General features: G+C 39.5%; 1 protein-coding gene across 1 annotated transcript in view; it reads left to right on the forward strand.

The window, feature by feature from the left end:
* PHF21B (PHD finger protein 21B) overlaps window positions 1-20,063 on the forward strand; it is a 45,641-nt gene that overhangs the window by 8,498 nt on the left and 17,080 nt on the right. The window contains exons 4-6 of the mRNA XM_014940067.1: window positions 11,038-11,388; window positions 13,160-13,282; window positions 18,493-18,544. Of these exons, the coding sequence (XP_014795553.1) occupies window positions 11,038-11,388; window positions 13,160-13,282; window positions 18,493-18,544 (526 nt within the window). The remainder of the gene's footprint in view (window positions 1-11,037; window positions 11,389-13,159; window positions 13,283-18,492; window positions 18,545-20,063) is intronic.

Below are 20,063 nucleotides of genomic sequence, written 5' to 3' on the forward strand. Positions count from 1 at the left end.
TTGTCTCTGTGTGTTGCTGCCTCTCTTCTTGTCTTTAGAAGGGTGGAAGGCCTAGATGGATCCCTTTTGGGATCCCTGCCACGTTAGGAGCCTATGTGTCTTTGAGTCACCCTCTGGAAGTGGCTTCATTTTTAGCCAGACAGATTGAACTTCTGTTTTAGGTGTATGTAGATAAGTGGGATAAATCCAGATCAGTGTTTGCATTCTTGACAGCACACCGATTGCTACCTCGCATTTGTCCTTTTGGCCAGTCTCATAATTTCTTTGGGATTTCAGATTCCTTTTAGATTTAGATGTAGTCGTGACAGGCATAAACATTGACAGGGTGGCTGCAGAGAAACAGGGGACTCCTCTATTTAAGGGCCCCTCATCACATCTAAAGGAGTTTTATATTTTTGATGCTTTCATTTTCCTCCTCTAGACAGCCTCTTTTGATTTACCTCTGTGCAGTCAAGCAGGAAAATACCACACAAGTAAACTGAGGCATTTAATTATACTTACGTAAAATAATACATACAGCTTTCTCATTTTCCACATTTGTACAGATACTTGTCATTTGTTTTGTTCATTTGAATGGGTTTATGATATGACCCCCTGGGAGCTCTTCCATATGGGGAATGAAGTCTCAAAATCTGCACATTCACAAATGGCAGCAAAATCCCATCACTTAATGCAGAACAGCTATTAAATGGTGAGCAAACAAACATTAATTACAAGTTCATTGCACAATACAAACAGTATTTCTTTAGGCATTCATTATTTCCCAAAACAAGCCTCTTTGGCAGACCTTTTTAAGTTTCTTTTTTAAATTTTTTTTTTTACAGAATGCAAAGTTATTTTTGCTTTCATCAAATAAACAAAATTTCTGCTATGAGCTGTGATGTTTGGGAAATGAATTCCAGATAGTCTTTGTCTTCTTACTTTGTCCTTTGAGGTTTCTAGCTGGGTGAGATGATTTGAAGCTGCAGACTCTTCACTGCAATCTAAGAAGCAAATCATGGAGGTCTTCTACTCAAACCCATGGGTGGTGCACTCTCTTCCTCTTGAGCTGTTCCTTGGCTTTGTAGCACCCATCAACTGTGAAGAGGGAGTGGCCTTATGTCAGGTTGGGGCTCCAACTTCCAACTGCAGTGCAGGCAGGCTGTTTATTTTGAGCTGGTTTACATAAAAATTTAAGTTGCGCTCTGGCCACCTGAAGGCATGTGGGAAATCTTAATTTCTGTTCTTCGAATGGAAGATTTTAAATAAAATGGTGAAGATATTAAAATAAACCACCCATTTTGTTGTCAGTAATTTGGGCCCAATCCAATTCTCATTGAAATTAATGGAGAGACTGTGGTGATTTGAATAGCAAGTAAATCAGATTATAATGCTATTTCCCTGACCTATTTTTCCAGTCCTGGTTGAAGGCAGGGCTTGGGATGGCTTTGCTCGTGACATTCCTGATTAGAGTAGAGCAGAGGGTTGCGTAGCAGATGCCTGCGGTGGAGCTATCATGCAGGTTAGTGGTGAAAAGAAACAGTTACACACAACTGCTTTGTGCATGTTTTTCAATTGACTCTAGCCAGTCTCGCTGTCAAGTGCTGCTTATTTTTTATATTTTGTAGTGATTTTAATATGCATAATTCAGTAGGGTCTGAATTTGGCCACTGGGCTGCAGGCTGCTTTGGGACAGGGGCTGTTTTGTTACCGTGCGTTAGTCCATCACTGGGTACTGTGTAAGCCCAGCCAGAGACTGTGGTCTCTAGATGTTCCCAAAACTTAAATGCAAGTCTCAGTTTTAAAATTTCTTGTCATAGTTCTCATGAGCGCAGCTCCACTGATAGCTGCTGCTTCTCTTCACGTGTGTACCAAAACCTTCTTCCCTGGTGGGAGGGCTCCTGGAAGAGTTCTTGAAAGGAAGATGATCCCTGTAGAGAGAACCCAAATTGTGTGGTGCTACTGTGTACTGTGGAGGAAATGTGTTAACAGACTGGTCTGTGGCAAAGCCTCTCTCTCTGTTTGCATCATAAGTCTAAAAAAAAAAGTCATTATTTTTAATGATTTTTTTATGTGCATAGCCATTAGAAAGTGGAAAAATATTACTAAATGCAACTCAGCCTTTTGTGAAACTAGAAAAGAAGCTAGCAGATAGACATGTTTGTATAAAAAGTTACACAGAATTGTGCAATGGAGAGACAAGAGCACTTTATTTTTTGTTTGAGTGAGGAATAATTGAATTGGGTAAAGTCAGTATTACAATATCAGAGGAGAAAAGGACTGTAATCCCCTAAGGGATGTCATGCACCTTTCTGGTATATAACCCTCAGTGCTTCCAGAAGGATGTGTTGGAATGCTAGTGGAGGAGAAGAAAGATAATCTAATTCAAGGTAACTTAATCAGCGTGGTATATAACCAAGCTAAGGGTTTTGCAACAGTATTTAATATTCATTGACTGTATGCGCAGAAAACAGAAACAAAATTGCTTTTTCAAAAGAAAGTCTTGCAGAGGCCTGGCTGAAAATGTAGCCCTTAATAAATATAGTTGTTAATCTGTTTTATTCTATATAAGCTTTTATACTGTGCTTGTCACTGTATTTGAAGCACCTTCCGGTAATGTGTTAAGCACAAAGATTAACATCTGTTGTAAGCTATTTCTTCTCTCATCCTTTCCCTTTGGGAAGAAGTGCGTGCAGCTGCGAATTCTGGTTAGGGTTCCTTTTTGTCAGTTGGCTTATTTTTAATAGGCATGCTACTATTAATTGCATGCCACTATATATTTCTGTCAAAGCGGTATACATAAAAAATGGTTATTGTAGAAAGTGATGAGGCTTATGCCCTTAATTTGTAGAGAAGAAGGTTGAGATGCCCACCTATGTGAGCATCAGCCTTCCTGTAGAGACTCCCTGCACCAGAAACCTTGGCCTTTCATAGTAAGTCTTTACAGGGAGAGCTTTGAGGATTAGAATGAAGACGCAGTACTATATTGAAGAGTCTGTGGCAATCTCAGTTACGCACTAGTGGATAGGTTTGATAGGTAGCCTGTGTTGCTGAGGGGCATGGGCTTGTTGGAGCATCTGGAGTGCTCCATGGTATATATTTTACAGTGCTGTAGTGCAGCTAAGACGGATGAAGATATGACTGAGGTGGTGTGATAAGAACTGTTCCTTGTGGATGGTGGTATGCCAGAAGTTGGCAGTCATGAGAAGTCCGGTCTTCTGCAGTATGGACAAAGATGAACGTGTATAATGTATCAAGGGGGACTACACCCTGATGCAAATTTTCCAAGTTACCTCCCTGTGTTACCTCTGCCTTTCTGACATTCAGTGCCAATTGTCTATTCCTCATGAGAGAACCAATCTAGGGTTGTAGGGAAGGAGAAGCAGAACTGGCTGTTATTGATGCTTAAGATCTTCAGATCTAATCAGTGTCATGAATGTTTTGAAAACGACCTCCATGGAAGTCAGATCTCCATGACAGTCTGCACATAGGAGCCTAAAGTATGCATACAACCCCATGAAAGATTCAAGCCATTTTAACACCTGACATGGTACCTTTTCCCCAGTGAAAACTCTGATGTTTCTCCATGTCAAATACTGCTTTGCAGAGTATCAGGAAGTTGAGAAGAAGTGTCCTCTCTCTCCATTGACTTCATTTGCATCCATGTCTGCCTTGGATCTGGACTATGCTGTGTCTCTGACGCTCTGTGCCAGTTGAACAAGCTTGCAGTTGTCCTCTGCCCGAATGGCAGGCAGATAGGAAGATTTTCTCTGTCTGCAGTACCTCAGTAGAGGCTTGAAGGAATACACTGCACTACTTCTGTCCCTAAAACCTTCATTTTAATCTCTTGATGTCTGAGCTTTTTCTGTGCTTCCATATGCTCAGGCTGTTAGCAGACAGAAATGATTTTTGTCATTATTTTTATTATTATTTTGTCTTCCACGTTTTTTGGTTTTGGCTAGTCAATGAGTTGAGGCTGGTCAAATCATTATAATATACTGTTATTAGGATGAGGGATGATGGTTGGTTTTAAACTGAAAGTGGGTAGATTTAGCTTAGATATTAGGAAGAAATTCTTTCCTGTGAGGGTGGTGAGGCACTGGAACAGGTTGCCCAGAGAAGCTGTGGATGCCCCATCCCTGGAGGTGTTCAAGGCCAGGCTGGATGGGGCTTTGAGCAACCTGGTCTGGTGGGAGGTGTCCCTGCCCAGGGCAGGGGGGCTGGAACTTGATGATCTTTAAGGTCCCTTCCAACTCTAACCATTCTATGATTCTAGGATTGTTGTCTAAAAGCAGTAAAAGCTCTTAAAATGATGGACAGTACAAAGCAGTGACATCTATGGTCTTTAAAGTGACCAGAACTTGAGTCCAGTGAATGCCCAACTGCATGGATTAGTCCAGAGCTTGCCTATGAAAGTGTATGGATAGGAGGAGAGCGGACAGATGTTCACTCATTTGTGCCTAAAGGCTTCATGGACACTTTAAATTGAAGTGAGTTAATCGTAGATGAGTATCTGTGAGAGAAGCAAGCTGACTTTTTAATGCTGAAAAGAGTAGAAATGGAAGTAAGTTATTGACTGGTGTGTATAATCACAGTCTAGCTTTTATATTTCTATTGTAATCCTAAACAATAAAGATTAAATTCTTTCCTCAGAGGCACAGAGATAACTGCATATTCAAGGACAGAATCATTGTGCAGAAGGAAGAAAAAAAAAGCAGAAATCCTTGTCAACTTCAACCCCTGCTTGTTATTTTTTGGAATAATATTGATTTTAATTTACTGGTTTAATGGTAGTTTTCCCCTTTGTAAATGGAAAAGAGCCACTTAATGATTCATCAACTCAATAGCAGCAATGCCAAACCAGAAAATACAGACAGTATAGCTGAGGAGAAAATGTACATTTCATTAGCAAAAGTCAGTCAAGTTCCTGTGAAAATACAGTTTTGTGTTCAAAACACTGATAACATTTTTAATAAAGAACTCCCACCTGACTGCATTATGCCAACATCCACAAAAAGCAGAGCTGGCGGATTCCCACACAAACATCCCTCACAGCAAAACTTCCGTTTCTGTATCAAGCAGAGCTGAAGGAGAAGAAAAACTAAATGAAATAGCTTTGTCTTCTTAAAAATTGCATAGGGGTTATATTATCTGTGTGTCACCTTTTTATTAAAGTTGGCTGTCCATGACTAACAAATTGAAATACCAAAGCACAACAAGTATACTGTCCAGTGGAAAACGTCTGATATAGTGCACATAATTTCAATATGTGTGAAAATACCCCAGAGTAATGATTCCTGGGTTGCATGGCACATAAAATAAGAGACTAGGGTTTGTTTTGAGGTGCTAGCTGTAGTTTTAGCCCTTACTGAAGTCTATTCAAATTTGCTGTTGGTTTCAGTCAGAGTAAGATTTCTTCCCTGGTGCTCACTGTCCAGAGCAGCAGGATTGGAAACCTGGGCTGGAGAAGTTGCTTGCGTTTTGCCCTGCATTTCATATCTTTCTTCTGTAGATTTCCAGGCTAGTATTCCAGGTAGATGCTAAGGAGAGGCTTATGTTGTATGTGAACACAGGATCCATGAACTGGGTCATCTTCCCTGGGGTTTGCTCATGATACACACTGAAAAGTAACTTCTTTTTTGTGTAGCCCCATCAAGGAAAAGGAAGAAAAGCGCCTGTGGATCTGTAGTCACGTGTGGTTTTAAATCTTCCTCCTGTGGCAAGAAAATAAAGTGTGTTTATTTTGACTGTGGTCTCAGACCAGGCTGAAGATAATAGGAGCTTATCAGGAAAGGAACCAAAAATCAACCAAACTGGAAACACTTGTATTCAGGTCGGTTGGGCAACATGGATTTTAGGGTGTGTCATTGCATTCTGTTACACAGAAACCTTTTCTTTTACATCATTTTTATTGATTAAAAAAACAGAAGAGGAAGAGAATCAGTTCTCAGCTGGCATAAATAGACACAGCTTTACTGAAGTCAGTGTGCATCTGTTCATTCTGGTGAAGGATATAATTACCCCATATTGCACTCATTTTATCAGCCATTGCTAATGTTTTCTGTGTGATCCTCTAAAGCTTTTCAAGAATGAAAGCTCTGTCTGCTGCTCCCAGCACTTTGCCTCTGTGACATATGAATTGTGCCAAATCCATTTTGAGTTTTTGTTTTTAAGCTCTGAGTACAAGGGTGAAGTGAAAATAAAGTGTGAATAATGGTCTTTCTCTCAAAGGCAATGTGATATTGCGTTGAGCTGAAAAATTTACTCTCATACAGATCGGCCCTGCCAGTATGAAGGGCTGATTGATGCTGAGCACGATCCAGCTGATATCTGATATTGGGGAGGGGGAGGGCTCTTCAGTGTTGCTGACAAAGCTATAACAAGATCCAGGGACTGGAAGCTGAAGTTAGACAAATCAAACCTCACAATAAAATGCCGGTCATGAGCGTAATAAAATATCACAACAGTTTATTGGGACCCGTGATGAATTTGTCATTAAGAAGTCTTTAGTATTATTTTTAAAACCAGTCTTCAGTTTCTGGGATAAATTCTAGGGCCAGTTGGTGGGCTAGAGCATCGTGGTGATCCGTTTTGGTTTTGTAATTGAAGTGCACTTGTTAACTTCCCTTCTTCAGCAAGGAGAACACATTTACCAGAATTGCCTGTAACAATTGTCATAGGACCTGCAGATCTGCACAGAGATAACTGCTCTAATTAAATCCTGTCCTCTAGGACTACACAGGATTGCCCACAGAGATGGGAGGGATCGTGTGCTTTCCTGCCCTCCCCCTCCTTTTCCCCCATACTTGTTTGGGATGGATCTTGAAGGCTTATTTTGTAAGAGTTTCTCTTTTTTACGTTCTTTTTCTCTACTGCAGCTTGGGAGCAGCTCACCCGATGGGATGTAGCTCAGGAAATAGATTGCCCATGATCACAGTAGCCTTTGTCAATAGTGACACACATCAGGCTCTCCCACCTCCACCACTCAGCTGTTCGTTCACCTCTGCAGTATTCAACCATTTGTGCTCTGGAGAGCTGCTGGCATGATGTTTCACTGTAATGGAAGCCTTTGGGCTTCATATAGGGACATCTAGATGGAGCTTAATGATACGGGATACGCAATAAGTCATATTAGTCACAGGAGCCAATTCCCTCCTGATCTGAAACTTTTAAAAATATATGAAATTAGAGGTTGCTGAACCAAAAAGTGCTCTGTGCATCTCACGGGATTGGGCTCCCTGTTATTTCCCTGTCTGAAAAGCAGACAGCCCCCACCTAATGAATTCTCAGGCCTGGGAGTATCTTCTTGAACAGTGTGCTCACCTGCAGGCTGTTTTAGAAGTGCCAGGGGTGTCTGAATATTGCCGCCTAAAATCAAATGTTTCTGTTATTGTGGGTATTGAGGAAACTCAAGAAAAACACGGGTTTGTGAAATCATTATATTCAAGAAGAAGCTCTCTCTTCTCCTGCATGTAGAGCCCTGGGAGTATCACATTCTGTTTTGACAGCTGTCAGAAGTTAAATGAAAGATATTTGGGGAGAGGAGGGTTGAGCTGCAGGAGAATTGTTATTTGCAGTGCTCGCCAACAGTTGCAGTTTTCACTCGGTAGCACGCGTGCTGTCTGTTACTCCTTCTCTTTGCTTCTCCTTTCCTGAACTTCTGCGCCTTTTATTTCTGTGGCTTTTGTAATGGGGACTGGTGCCATCCAACCTGCGCTACTTTCAGTAGAAAACGTCTTTTTGATACCTTGCATGTGAAATGCAGTCCATGCCCTGCCCTAGTTTTTCTCCAGTTCTTCTTTAGTGACTGTCAGCTTCCAAACTTCTGTTAGTACCACTGTCCTCCTTTCATCTCCCAAATTTAAGCTGTGGTTTTGCCACGAGGAAAAGGAATTGACAATCTTTCCTTTGGTTTTTTTTTTTTTTTGTTGGTTGGTTTTTTTCTTCCCAGCTGATGCCATTTATTCTCACAGATGACCTGAGCAGTTTGGTTTTTAGTGTGAAACTCACCTAAAGGCTTTTCACTTAGCTGTTTATTAAGTGCTTATGCTCAGTGTTTATAATCAAGGGGGGAAGGTTCATAGTTGTCAGAGCTCAAGGGGCTTCTGTGCTTGCTTTCTGTTTTGGATTCATTCCTGCAGACTGTAGAAATAAACATTATTTTAACTTTCACTTATTTTAGCTTTAACTCAGGAGCACCTGAAACTTTTTCTGTAGCCAACCCTTTTTATAATTCTTTAATTGCAAATAAGTATGCTCTGACAACGTTAGCTGAACTTGCCAGAGAGTTTGCAGAGGCTCAGACTATGAAGATGGCTATACCTCCTTTGTATCACACGGTGGCAGAAAATACCCAGCCTATGTTCTTGTGCTGTACCGGTTTGGTAAGTCCTTACCAGCTATTTCAGTCTGCAGTGCTTTATAGAGAATATGTTACTTTGGAAAATTAAGTCTGTTTAATTGTCTGTGCAGGAAGAGCTTATTTTATAGCAAAGTAATATGTATTCATCCACAACTTGCAGAATGTGTATTGAGGGTGTGCATAGGATTCATTGAGGTATTACATCTGACAGTCAATATATATATGTAATAGTGTAGAAAATATAATTATATAGCTGGAATATGTATAGGCATTTAGTTTAAATTAGGCTTTTGGTTAAATATAAAAGTGCAATTAAGAGTGACAGATACAATAGATCCTGATAGACTACATGACAGTTTTTGGCTAGAAAAACTCCTGAGTTGATTTTTTGTCAGACTTGGTTTTTTTTCTAAAGATCTCAGTGGCTGTTCTGTTGAATCTGTGAAGTACTCCTTATTATCTCTCTCTCTCTTTCCCTGTATATATGTGCTTATCTGTGTGTTTACAGTATTTCTGTTGGTAAAAGATGTTATATTAATTTACAAGAAAATTATTTTGTTTTAAGGAGACATGGTAAAATTTAGATGTTAGCCAAACAGCTAAGAATTAAATTTTTATTTTTCAGCCATGGTAATACATTTTAACTGAATTTTTCCAAGCTTCTCAGACTTTCTTTTCTGAATAACGGTACTATTTCTGTGAATGTGTCTCTGAGCACATGAGCATGAGCAATTTGTTAAAGGCTTACATATGAGAGACTTATATAAGATATAACATAACAGGGAAAGATTATTATGAAAACATAAAGGTGGGTACTACAAGATCTGCTTGTATAACTGACTCTGATATAGATATGACCAAGCTGCTTTAAGTATCATGTCTCCTGTTGCACTGAGCTGTTGCTTATGTTAGAAGCCTTAGTTTTGCAGAATGCCTGGGCCAAGATGGGTTTAAAGCAATCTTATGTGCACTACTTTGGAAAATAAGAGCATGAACTAATTATGGATATGAAGCTAATTATAGCCTCCTCTCTTAAGCAGCTTGGCTGGGCTATTTGTCTGGTATCTTAACTAAATAAATCAAATAATCATTACATAAAGTGAATGGATAGAGGAAAAAGAACAAAACCTACTTCAGTTATTGCCAGTATATCTTGAATATGGTTAGTTTGAGTTTAGCATAGTTTTGCATCATTTCACAGTGGGTCTGTGAGGCTTCCAGTGTTACCCCAAAGTTGTGAACTTCCTGGCTTTGTCACCGGTCTGCTGCAGGACCTGGGGCAAAGCCTCCTCTCTGCTCTCCTTCGGCTCTGTTTCCTCTTTGACTTTCCATCTACCTCGGTTACTGACAATTTAGAGCAGGACTGTGTCTTTAATACACGTTTGCACTGCTCGTAGGTGTTAGGATCCTACCTGAAATTGAGGGCCGAGCGATGGAAACACGAAGAGCTCGCAATACATATGTTGCTGTGCTTAACGTTCACTGCGGGGACCGACGGGCACGGCTCCTCCTTGACGCGCTAGAGGATGATGGCCAGCCTTGAGAGCTGATTTTCCGCACATCAGTAGATCCCCACGTTTTCATTAAATTGCTTACTTAGGCTCAAGATTGAAGTCGGCATCATTGGAAGGGCTCCCGTAGACTGCAGTGCAGTGACACAGGCAGCTGTTTCCCATGTCTGTCTGTTACAACTTGTCATTTTGTTTCACAGTATGGAAGGTGCGAGAAGTGACAGGACTAAATAAGCACAGAGGGAACCGACTGTTTCATCTGGCCGTGTTAACGAATAAACTGGGAGTGAAGTTAACTTCATGTGAAGCAGTTTAAATTATTTATTTTCAATCCTGGAACCGTACTTAACATGTTGTTAAGGCAGAGCCATGTTGACAGGGTGACGTTAATTACCCCACTGGAAACACATCACATTAGCTGAAAACAATTGTTCACAGCTATCAGTCAGGGCTCTGGGTAAAGCCACAGCCTTCACAAATCTTGGCAAACAGTTTCCCCCTCCATCCGTGGAAGTTCCTTCTGCATCCACCCACAGCTGCAAACTAGCTCTTTACTTACAGCAACAAAATATGAAGTTTGATGGTTGTGAATTCCTTTATTTTTTTCCCTCTTTTTTTTTTTTTGTGAGCTCAGTGATTGTGTGATTGATCTCCTCTCTGTTAGACATGGTACATCTTAAAAATGTGAGGAGCTTCATTCACTGATCCACCAGCATGAATGCATACACTTAACTGTTCCTGTAAATGCTTTCCCACAACTCCCTTAATGATTCAGTTCCCACTCCTTAATTGTGTTGCATCCTTCAGAGCAGGAAATTATTGTGTCTGGGGTTTACATTCTTTGCAAAGACTTTGGCTTAAACATCCCTACTGAGAACTGGATGTGACTTGAGTAGCATTTGTATGGATGTGTGCTAATAAAAGTGAGGTAGTGACTTTTCCCTCCATTCTTGTTCAGCATTGCAATGAGTTAAGGACTCTAAAATGACTCAACCTAGGAGTGCTGGGAATATATCTACAAGTAAATGAATGCCTGGCTACTTCGAGTTGCTACGTTATTTTTTCTAGATGCTTCTGTTCCATGGTTAATGCAATTAGAGATTCTACTGGGAGAGCGCATCTATTCAGTGTTTGATCATTATGGTGTGAGGCTGTGCCTGATAACATCTAACTCTCTGTTTGTAGGTTAGGCCAAAGACCCTGATTCCGGACAGCCTCCCTATCTCCCCGTGCAGAGACCAACCTTCCAAGCAGCCTCCTACCTTCCAGAAGGCAACCGTAGTCAGCATCAAAAACCCCAGCCCTGCCCTCCCGACTGCCAATAACACCGTCAGCCATGTACAGACGCCTAACAGCCAGCCACAAAGTGTCACCGAGTCCACAGCTATTTCGTCACCTCTGAGCGGTGCAGGTGTGGCGTACGCCATCATTTCCACCTCCCCCAACAATGCAACTCCTATCAGCACCAGCGCCACTGTCTCTGTGGTCAACGACAGCATTAAAGTGCAACCACTCCTCATCAGTGCCGACAGCAAGGTAGGTTCTGCTTTGCCTGGTGGGTTTGTTTTTTTGGTTATCAAACACAGGAATTATGTTGTAGATGGAAGCAGAATATTCCCCTGTGAGTGCGCAGCCCTGTGCAGAGTGATGTCAGTGGTTCCTTCTGAAGAAAATAATGAGAAAGCAATGAGAAAATTCTTAGGGGGACACATGGACACTAGTGGACATTTATCTGTGTACATGCATATGTTTTAGTGGCAAAAAAATTGTTTCATGGTGTTGCCTGACATTAACAGGACCAAATGATCTTCCATTTCCTTAAACCAATCCTCCCTAATAATAGCCCTGAATTCTGTGCAGGCTCAAATTTCATATGGACTCCCTCTTCAATTATACAGTGATATTAGTTATATTGATTGACTTTGGGGGAGTATGTCAAATAATCAGGCATTCCCTTTTAGACTTTCAGGGGAAGACCAAATGATATGAGAGCTCAGGGTTTCAAAACTGATCAGCAGATGAATTGGTGGGAAAAAAAAAAACCCAACAAGTTATGAATTACTTGTTTCCTCTTTGCACTGCTTTTCAGCTTTGAAATGCAGGAACTTCACCACTCTCTTACCAGAAGCGGATTCGATACAGGCTGCCAATATACCCAGCACATTTGTTATAATTTGCTACTGGGATCCTCTTATTTTGGGTCTTGTTGGCAGCACAGGTTCTCATACAGTGCTAAAAAAGAATACAGGATGTAGGATGGCTTTTGAGGTAACTAAAAGTAGGCATCTCTTCCCCACTTCTTTAGCATAATTTATTTTTCTCTTACTTAAAGTGGCTGTTGGTTAAAAAAAGCATCCCTTTTTATTCTCTTGAATCTTCTAGAGTGACTGAGTTGAGATAAAGTAGCTAACAATGAAATAACATTGATTCAAAGTTAGCAATGAAATAGATGGAAAAGGCCAAGCTTTCAAATCCAATAACCTTCATCAAGAAGGCGAGCTTAGGAAGGTCTTCTGTGGTCCTTTATGAAGCTTTGATTATGGGTATAAAGTCACATGGGTAGTTCTGTGGTCAGAAATTGTGCTTCAGTCCTTTTAATTTAATAGCTTCTGAGATAATGTTATCTGCACTGTGTAAATCTTCATGTGGTAATTCAAATACGAGCAGCTGGATATACTAACATACATGCATGTATGAGAGATCTGTGTTGTAATGCCTAGAGGTTCTACACAAAAATTAATTTTCATTTTAAACACGTATAGTTTATTTTATTTATGCAAAAGTGGACATCCGCTGCTTATAACACATAAATGCCGAGGACTGAACTCTGATCTCAGTTACTTGAGTAGTTCTGAGGAGTATTTTCTTTCCCATCCACATGTGCTTACTCTGAAATAACACTGGTATCACTGAGTTTTGAATGTGTAGTAATTCCATCTCTTCTACCCGTATGTGAAATAAAATCAAAGGAAAGACCTTAAAATCACTGACAGCGCAAATGCTAAAGCTAGGCTGCTGAGTCAGCTTCAGAAGTCCTCTAAATAGAAAGTGCCCTAATTTTCAGAGGCACTGAAGTGGCTCGCTTAGGCTGCAGTAGGTTTATAATGCACTTATAAAAGGTGATTTTTACAAACTTAAGTATGGATTCTGAAGCCTAACCTAAGTGTCCGTTTTTCTATATTTTTGGCTTGTGACTTGCATCTGGTGTCTGTAGAGGTATCAAGTAACCATTCAAAGAAGAATCAAAGGTTTCAGACAGAGAAATCCAGTTTGATATCTGATCTTTTATTTGTACATTGCCTTTTAGGTTATCATTATTCAGCCTCAAGTCCAAACCCAGCCAGAAAGTAAAGTGGAGACAAAGAAACCTCCTGAAGAGTCAGCTCAGGGACCCCCTGCTACCAAAAAGAAAAAGGAGGAAAATCCAGAGGTGATTTTTAAAAAATTTTCTTTTTAATAAATGAGCTACAGTATGGTAAAATTATGGGGACCATTTCTAAGTGTTCTTCTACATGCATACATAGTTGCTGTATTTGTGCTCGTGGTTCTGCCAGTTGTTCACCTGTGTAGCCAATCACTGCAATCGGGTTGATTTCTCTGCTGGTGAGGTGCTCTGGGAAATTTGGTTTGTATCATCCAGTGTCACAAAATGTAAGAACTGCAGGTCTCGTAATAATCTAAGCACCTTGTGTGGGTATGGCGGCATTTCTTGTGAGAGATGTGTGCAAACTTAAGATACTTTCTTTTATGTTATCAAATACGTAACATCAGGTTTACAGGCTGCGTATGAGGTTGAATTAACATTTCCTTTGTAAGCCGAGCCTTTACATCTTCTTTGTAATGAATCTTGCAATTTTTAGTTTGTATGTAACAATAGTTTCTTGCATTTGCTGTGTACATCTCTTCCCACATGTACACAGATTCTTTCTAGTCTGAAATACGTTAAAATCCTTTAAATGGAGTGAAAAATTAGAAAGCAGGTTATAAGATTAAATCTCTTTCATGAACTATATTTGTTATTCAAATGAAAAATATAAATAAGAACTTGTAGAAATTGAGTCTCTTTAACAGGCATTTCAGTTTCTGGCTAACTATGTTCACATTAGATTGTGCGTACACTTGAGGCAATTTGGGAAGTTATACAAACTGAATCTACTTCTGTTGTGGAAATGCTCAGCACATGTGAAACCTTAACCTTAGTAGTCTAATAAATGTGTAGCAAGAAGACATCCTCAGAGCTGTAGGTTTAAGAGGATCATTACAATATAAATTTATAATGTTACTTGGGGCATGTAGATGGTCATTTGTTTTACCATTTTAAGAGGTTCATATAGTTAAAAGGGTGTTAGGGACAAATAGTGGCTCTTAGCCTAGGATATCAGAGCCTTATGCAGGGGTGCTGAAGGACTACGCTTACGAAACCTCCCAAGTTTAAAATCTGACCCTTATATGAATCTTCATTGCCACTGAATGGTGGGACTGTAGGTCCTGTTTTGTTTAGGGAGGTATTTCCAAAAGATTATTTGTTGTATAGCACCTTGTGGGCAGAAAAGCTAGGAGATCCTGTTTTGAAACAGAATGCTAGAGAAACCATCTGTTTTGCTTTGCCTGTAACTTAGCCTTCCAGAAAGGATATGGAGCAAAAATCTTCTAGAGAGATGCAGGAAGAGACCATGGGACTGGGGACACTTTTTGGTATAGCATTCGTAAATTTAATAAGCTTTTCATTAAATTGCTAACTAGAATACCCTGACTACCTTTTTTGTAACCAAGGACATTGTTCCTACCGGGTCTGGAGGTCTCGGCAAGCACAATTTTCTGGGTAGGATGATGAAGCTATGCCCTTAAGTATGATGATTCTTTGTTTCTTTTCTTTTCATAGATTTGTTTCACGGCCATAAATATGTAGGTCTAGAGTTAATTTCTTTTGTTCTTTGAAAGTAAACTTTAGTTGATTATCATGTATTTATGCAATTAGTGTAATTAGAACTAACAGCATAATTAGTGTAAATACATGTAATGACATAAATAGAACATGTAATTACAAAATGAAATGGTTTTGTAAAAATCTTTGTTTTGCTTCATGAAAAGACACACTGTGCATTTCTAAAAGCACTCGTGGCTTTTAAGCAGATGATTAAATTTAAGGCAAAGAGTTACAAAGATACCATGATATTTTAAAAGAGAAAATAAGCACTCTAGGCACTTCTTTCCACACTTCTATTTATCTTCAAAGCACAAAACTGAGGCAGGAACTCCAATATGGATCTACATAAATGTTAGTCATGACAGACTGGGATTTAACAAATTAAATTGAAAATTTAAAACAAATAAACCAGAAATAGCCAGACTTACCAGTAACCAGGAATCCCAGTTACTGAGCATACCTGAATGAACGGAAAAGGCTGAGGATGATTACTGTCTTTTGTTCCTGGCTTGGTCGTTCTGATGGGAAGCCACGAAGCTGATCCTGGACATGGGCCCCTGCAATATGTGTGCCTTTTGCATAAACTGAAGATTTCTCCTTTCCCAAGAACATCATCATCAGGCTAAAGCAAACCTCCTCATACCCACTGTGTTGCAGACAGGATGCCTGGATGCGTGGCTGTGGGTGGCTTTCCCAGAAGGAGGATGGATAGTCTTGGCCACCCAGGGTGTCTCAGGTCCAGTGGTCAAAGTCCTCTCCTGGGATATGAGCAGTGGGGGTTCAGTCCCCCTAGGGCTGAAGAAGGTCTGGAGGAGTGGGCCATCTGCTCCCTGCCATCAGCAGGGCTCTTCTGGGGTTGGGGACCAATAACTGGCTGTATAGTGAGGGACTTTCTCCCACCAGAATGACTTCTGCAAAGAAATGAAGGAATTACACAAGGAAGCTGTTCCTCTGGGGATTACGGGCGTGGTGTTTGGGGATTTTTTTGTTATTGTTTTTTTCTTGGAAGAAGCTGAGTTCAGCACAGAAAGAAAGAGAATTCTGCCCAAAAGTTCTTGCTTTCTAAAAATTTTATATTATTTAATTTATATGTTTCTGGCAACATTTTCCAGGACATTCTAACAGTTTTTATTTAAAAGAAAAATTGCTGCCATAAATATTGGTTATTTAGCTAACAGTGGTTTTAGTCCCGCAATAAGAAGGACAAGAGAGACACCTTGCAATTGTGAACTCAATGCTAGTGTTAGGCTTGGATTGAAAATCTGGAGAAACTGAAGCCTCAGTTTTGTGGATTCCTGCACAGAGGAGAAACAACAGACTCTGTGATATTTGAAAGAAAACCATTTAAGCAGAAGTAGTGTTTTGAGTTGAACCCAACGAGCATCATGAATGTGAAATAGCAAAATTCATAAAAAACATGCTGTTAATATAATATGCTTGTTAAAAAGAATACAGCTTCTACTGTTATTTTTTTTTTAAAGGAACCATCTTTCAAATATCTATAAAAGCTAACTGTTCCTGTCTTTACTAGTGAGATAATTATCAAGTCCATTTATGAGGGCTCTTCGTATGTTAAGCAAGTATGCTGTCATTACGTTTAATTAGATAGGTATTGAAATAATTTTAGTACGAAGAGAGGAAATAGTTTAGCGAGCATTCCAGTACTCAAATAATTTTAGTTTAGATGTCAGAAAATGTATGCTCCCCCTACAGTTTAATCTTTGGGTAATACAGTCATTCTGTGCTCCACTGGGAAAATACAACCACACGATAACCGTTCCAGCTTTCTGATTCTATACCTAAATGTTGTTATTCTGCTCAGAGTGCTACCACAAAGTTACTTTTTGGTGGGGGTGAGGTGAAGCTTGTAATTCAGCTCAACTGACTAATATTCTTCTCAGATCTGCACAGTGGATCTTGAATCAAATATTCATCTTTCCATTCAGGTGTGGAGCCCCCACTGTGTCTAGCTGGTGTTTTAGACATGTAAGGAGTGAATGTTATTGAAAGCAAGGTCTGACATGCAAATGAACACATGTGCTTGCCATTACCACAGTTATAGAAGGCAGAAATATAGCATGAATATATCTAAACGGCCAGTGATGAGATTCAACATCACTATTTTCTAATGTACAAGGAGAGGGACATACTGGGAGATTGTAGAAAGAAAATGTTGCTGTCCTACAATGCTGTTAGTTCACCTGCTTGACAGAGATATTTTCAGATATGTAAGAGGCATATAGATGTCCAGTCCTTGCCCTTAGATGTTGAAGAACACACTCCATAGCTAGATCTTTTAATGTACAAAATGAGGATGTGCTTGCTTCACAATTTCACTGTGTGAAAGTCAGAATTGCGAAGGAAATGGTAGTCCCAGTGACAGACTAGTTGGTTTTTTCCTGAACTGAAATGAAAAGCAGAATTGTCAGGCTTTTCACAAAACAAGAAGGTCAAACTAATTTTGACTTGTAAGTGTTGAAACGTGTTCTCCTGACACTTGTTTGATTGAACAGAATGTTTCGACCTTCTATCACTTAAACACTATATTTTAGTTTGACCTAAATCTACACATTTTATTTTGGGTGAGTATGATAATTGAGTCTTCCTGTGGTCTTTGGATGCTTTATCAGAGTTGGATTGTAGGCTTTGCCTTGCTTGGATTTCCTAATAGCTCAGGTTTTGTAGTCAGATTGTCTCTCCTGTGGAATTGCACCTCATGAAAATGCAACTTGGGTAACATGATCCATCAAGATTGTTCAGCGCAGCAGAGAGAGGAAGAGATCCCCGAGGCCCCGGATGTGTGACTTCAAACCAAGGAGTTCAGTTCAGTTTGGGTTTGGGAAAGAAAAAAAAGAATTTGAGTTTTTGATTGGAAAGATGGATTAAAAAACTTCAGCAAAATTTCTTCTGCAAGGAAAAATTTCCCAGTAAAAATCACTGATGGAAAATTTAGTCTGCTCTAGTACTTGCCCTGTTACTACATTGGAAGATTTGTTAGTATGCAGGTGTGTTTTGTGCACATATAGTGTAAAATAATTCTGAGCAATATTTTAGACCAGATTCCTCACTGCAAAATGAGTTCGCCAGTGTCAGTGGAAGATTTTTGTTCACTCACCATTGAGGGAAAATATTGGATCAGTGTACCTCTTCATAATTCATGCATGTGATTTTTTTCTTTGTAAGTTGGGAAAAGAAATTTCTGAAACTTTTTATTTGCATGAGAGGGCTTTCAGAATGCTTCAGATGTCTTGTTTGGTGTTTTAAAGTTCAGTGGAAGTGTATTGTATCTTGTTTTACTTCATACAGCTTGCTCACATCCAATAAAAGCATTGCCATGTCCAATAGTAATAATAATACACAATTACTTCTCTAAAGAGTGGAGTAACAAAGCAGCTAGTGATGTGAAGTTGAATTGATCGAATTGATTGAATTTTGATCATGCACTGTATAAAATCAGTAGTCGTGCAGCACTGGCTTCATAAGTTCTCTGAACTGCTGAAGTTCATATAGTCATACAAGTAGGACGTGAATGACTAGGCATATCTGAAGCAAATATTCAATTAAAGTTCTTCTTATTACTATGCATTCAAATAAGATACATTTCTAAAAGACCTTTACTGGGTTTATTCTGTCAATTCTATATTGATTTATTTACTTACTTCTAGCGTGGTTGTTATAGTAGAAAATCTAACCCTTGTTTATTTTTTCCTTAGAAAATTGCCTTCATGGTAGCATTAGGACTGGTTACAACAGAACATTTGGAAGGTAAGATGGCATTTTACAGTTCAGTTTTTGAGTGAAATCTTTTCATGATTCTGTCCTCTGAAGGGCAATGAAAATCAGGTTAAATGTTTTCTATGCACAATTGTGCTTTTCAGCCTCAAAAAAATGGGCAACCTTACTTTGCTTTGCCTCCCATCTGCAGCCAGCACTAGCAGGCTTGGCGTAAGCACTATTTGGGTTTACTCAGTCATCATGATTCTTTAAAGGATATTAACAACCGGAGGACAATATTGAAGCAAAAACCCTGCAAGGGCTCTGACCAGCACTGATGTGGTTAAAGAATCAATGAGGTTCAAAGATGTTTACCCCAATCTGTAACAAGCATGCCCCCCTCTTTCCCGCTGTGAGATGGGCGTTCATTTTTAAAGTTCATCATCTGTCATCTCTAGAGTTCCACAGAATGTGTAAAATAGTGGTGAAAATCTGGCATTTGTTTCACAATAGTTTAAGCAAATGAGAAAACCACCTCTCACAAAGCCTTCCTCTCCTCCATTTAGCCAAAAATACCTTGCAAAAGGTAGCATATTTGTACTTTTGTTTCCCTCAGCTTTGGCTTTCTGAAAACATAGATGAGAGGGGGGGAAAAAGAGTTTTTTCAGCAAACAGTGGTGTGAGATGAGTTGGGGGTTTCTTGGCAGAATGGGTTAGTTCTCATGGACAGAGATGATACAGCTATTTTTAAGAAAATGTCTGCAGCTCGATGTGGTTTAGTTACTTGCTCAGCTAATACAAGTTGGTGTAGTTCCACCAGTATAAGGAGAAAAATCTCCTATCTGTGTCACCTGACAATGATTCTTGTTGATGATAACTGACATTTACGACCCATCTTATGGACCATTGTCAGCAAAATACTTAGGAATTTCCAGTGCACTGAGTTTAACTTTTATGTGCTGTAAAGTAAGGCATGTACTTACATACCTTGCTGACTCAAGAGGCATCTACCATTTTACAGCTTGATTTCTTTTTTGAGTAAGATTCCCTGTGCTTCTGTTCCTTGGTTTTAAGAGAGGTTGTGAATTAGGTAGAAAACAGCACTTTAATTGTAAGGTGTCCTCAGTACATGCAGCAGGTTTTCTGTGGGTCTTACTGCTTTTTTCAGTGTCTTTCCTCTTTAAATCTGCATTTTAGAAACCCATTTAATGTCCCAGTGACTGAGAATTTGAAAGCAGTTTAAAGAAACTTTAAGCCATCGGCCTTTTTAATCCTTTAATGGTAATGGATTGAAATGGAAATTAAAAAGCTACAGCAATTTTGGGAGAAGATTTATAATCCAAAAAGTGCAAATGATGACTGGTTCTTGTTCTCTTTGTCTAAGGAAAATAGGACAATATTTGAAATTATGCTGAAGTGCAAATTATACTTAGAAGAGAGAGAACTTCATTTTGAATAATTCTTTACCCTTTGATTTTATTGGAACTAATAAATTGTTTGTGTGGATTTAATGCTTATGTTTAAAACACCAAGTACTGCTCTGCTCTGTTTGTTCTACAGTAAGTGTGGA

This window comes from Calidris pugnax, unplaced genomic scaffold, assembly GCF_001431845.1.
Source record: "Calidris pugnax isolate Ruff unplaced genomic scaffold, ASM143184v1 scaffold36, whole genome shotgun sequence".
NCBI classification, from domain to species: domain Eukaryota; kingdom Metazoa; phylum Chordata; class Aves; order Charadriiformes; family Scolopacidae; genus Calidris; species Calidris pugnax.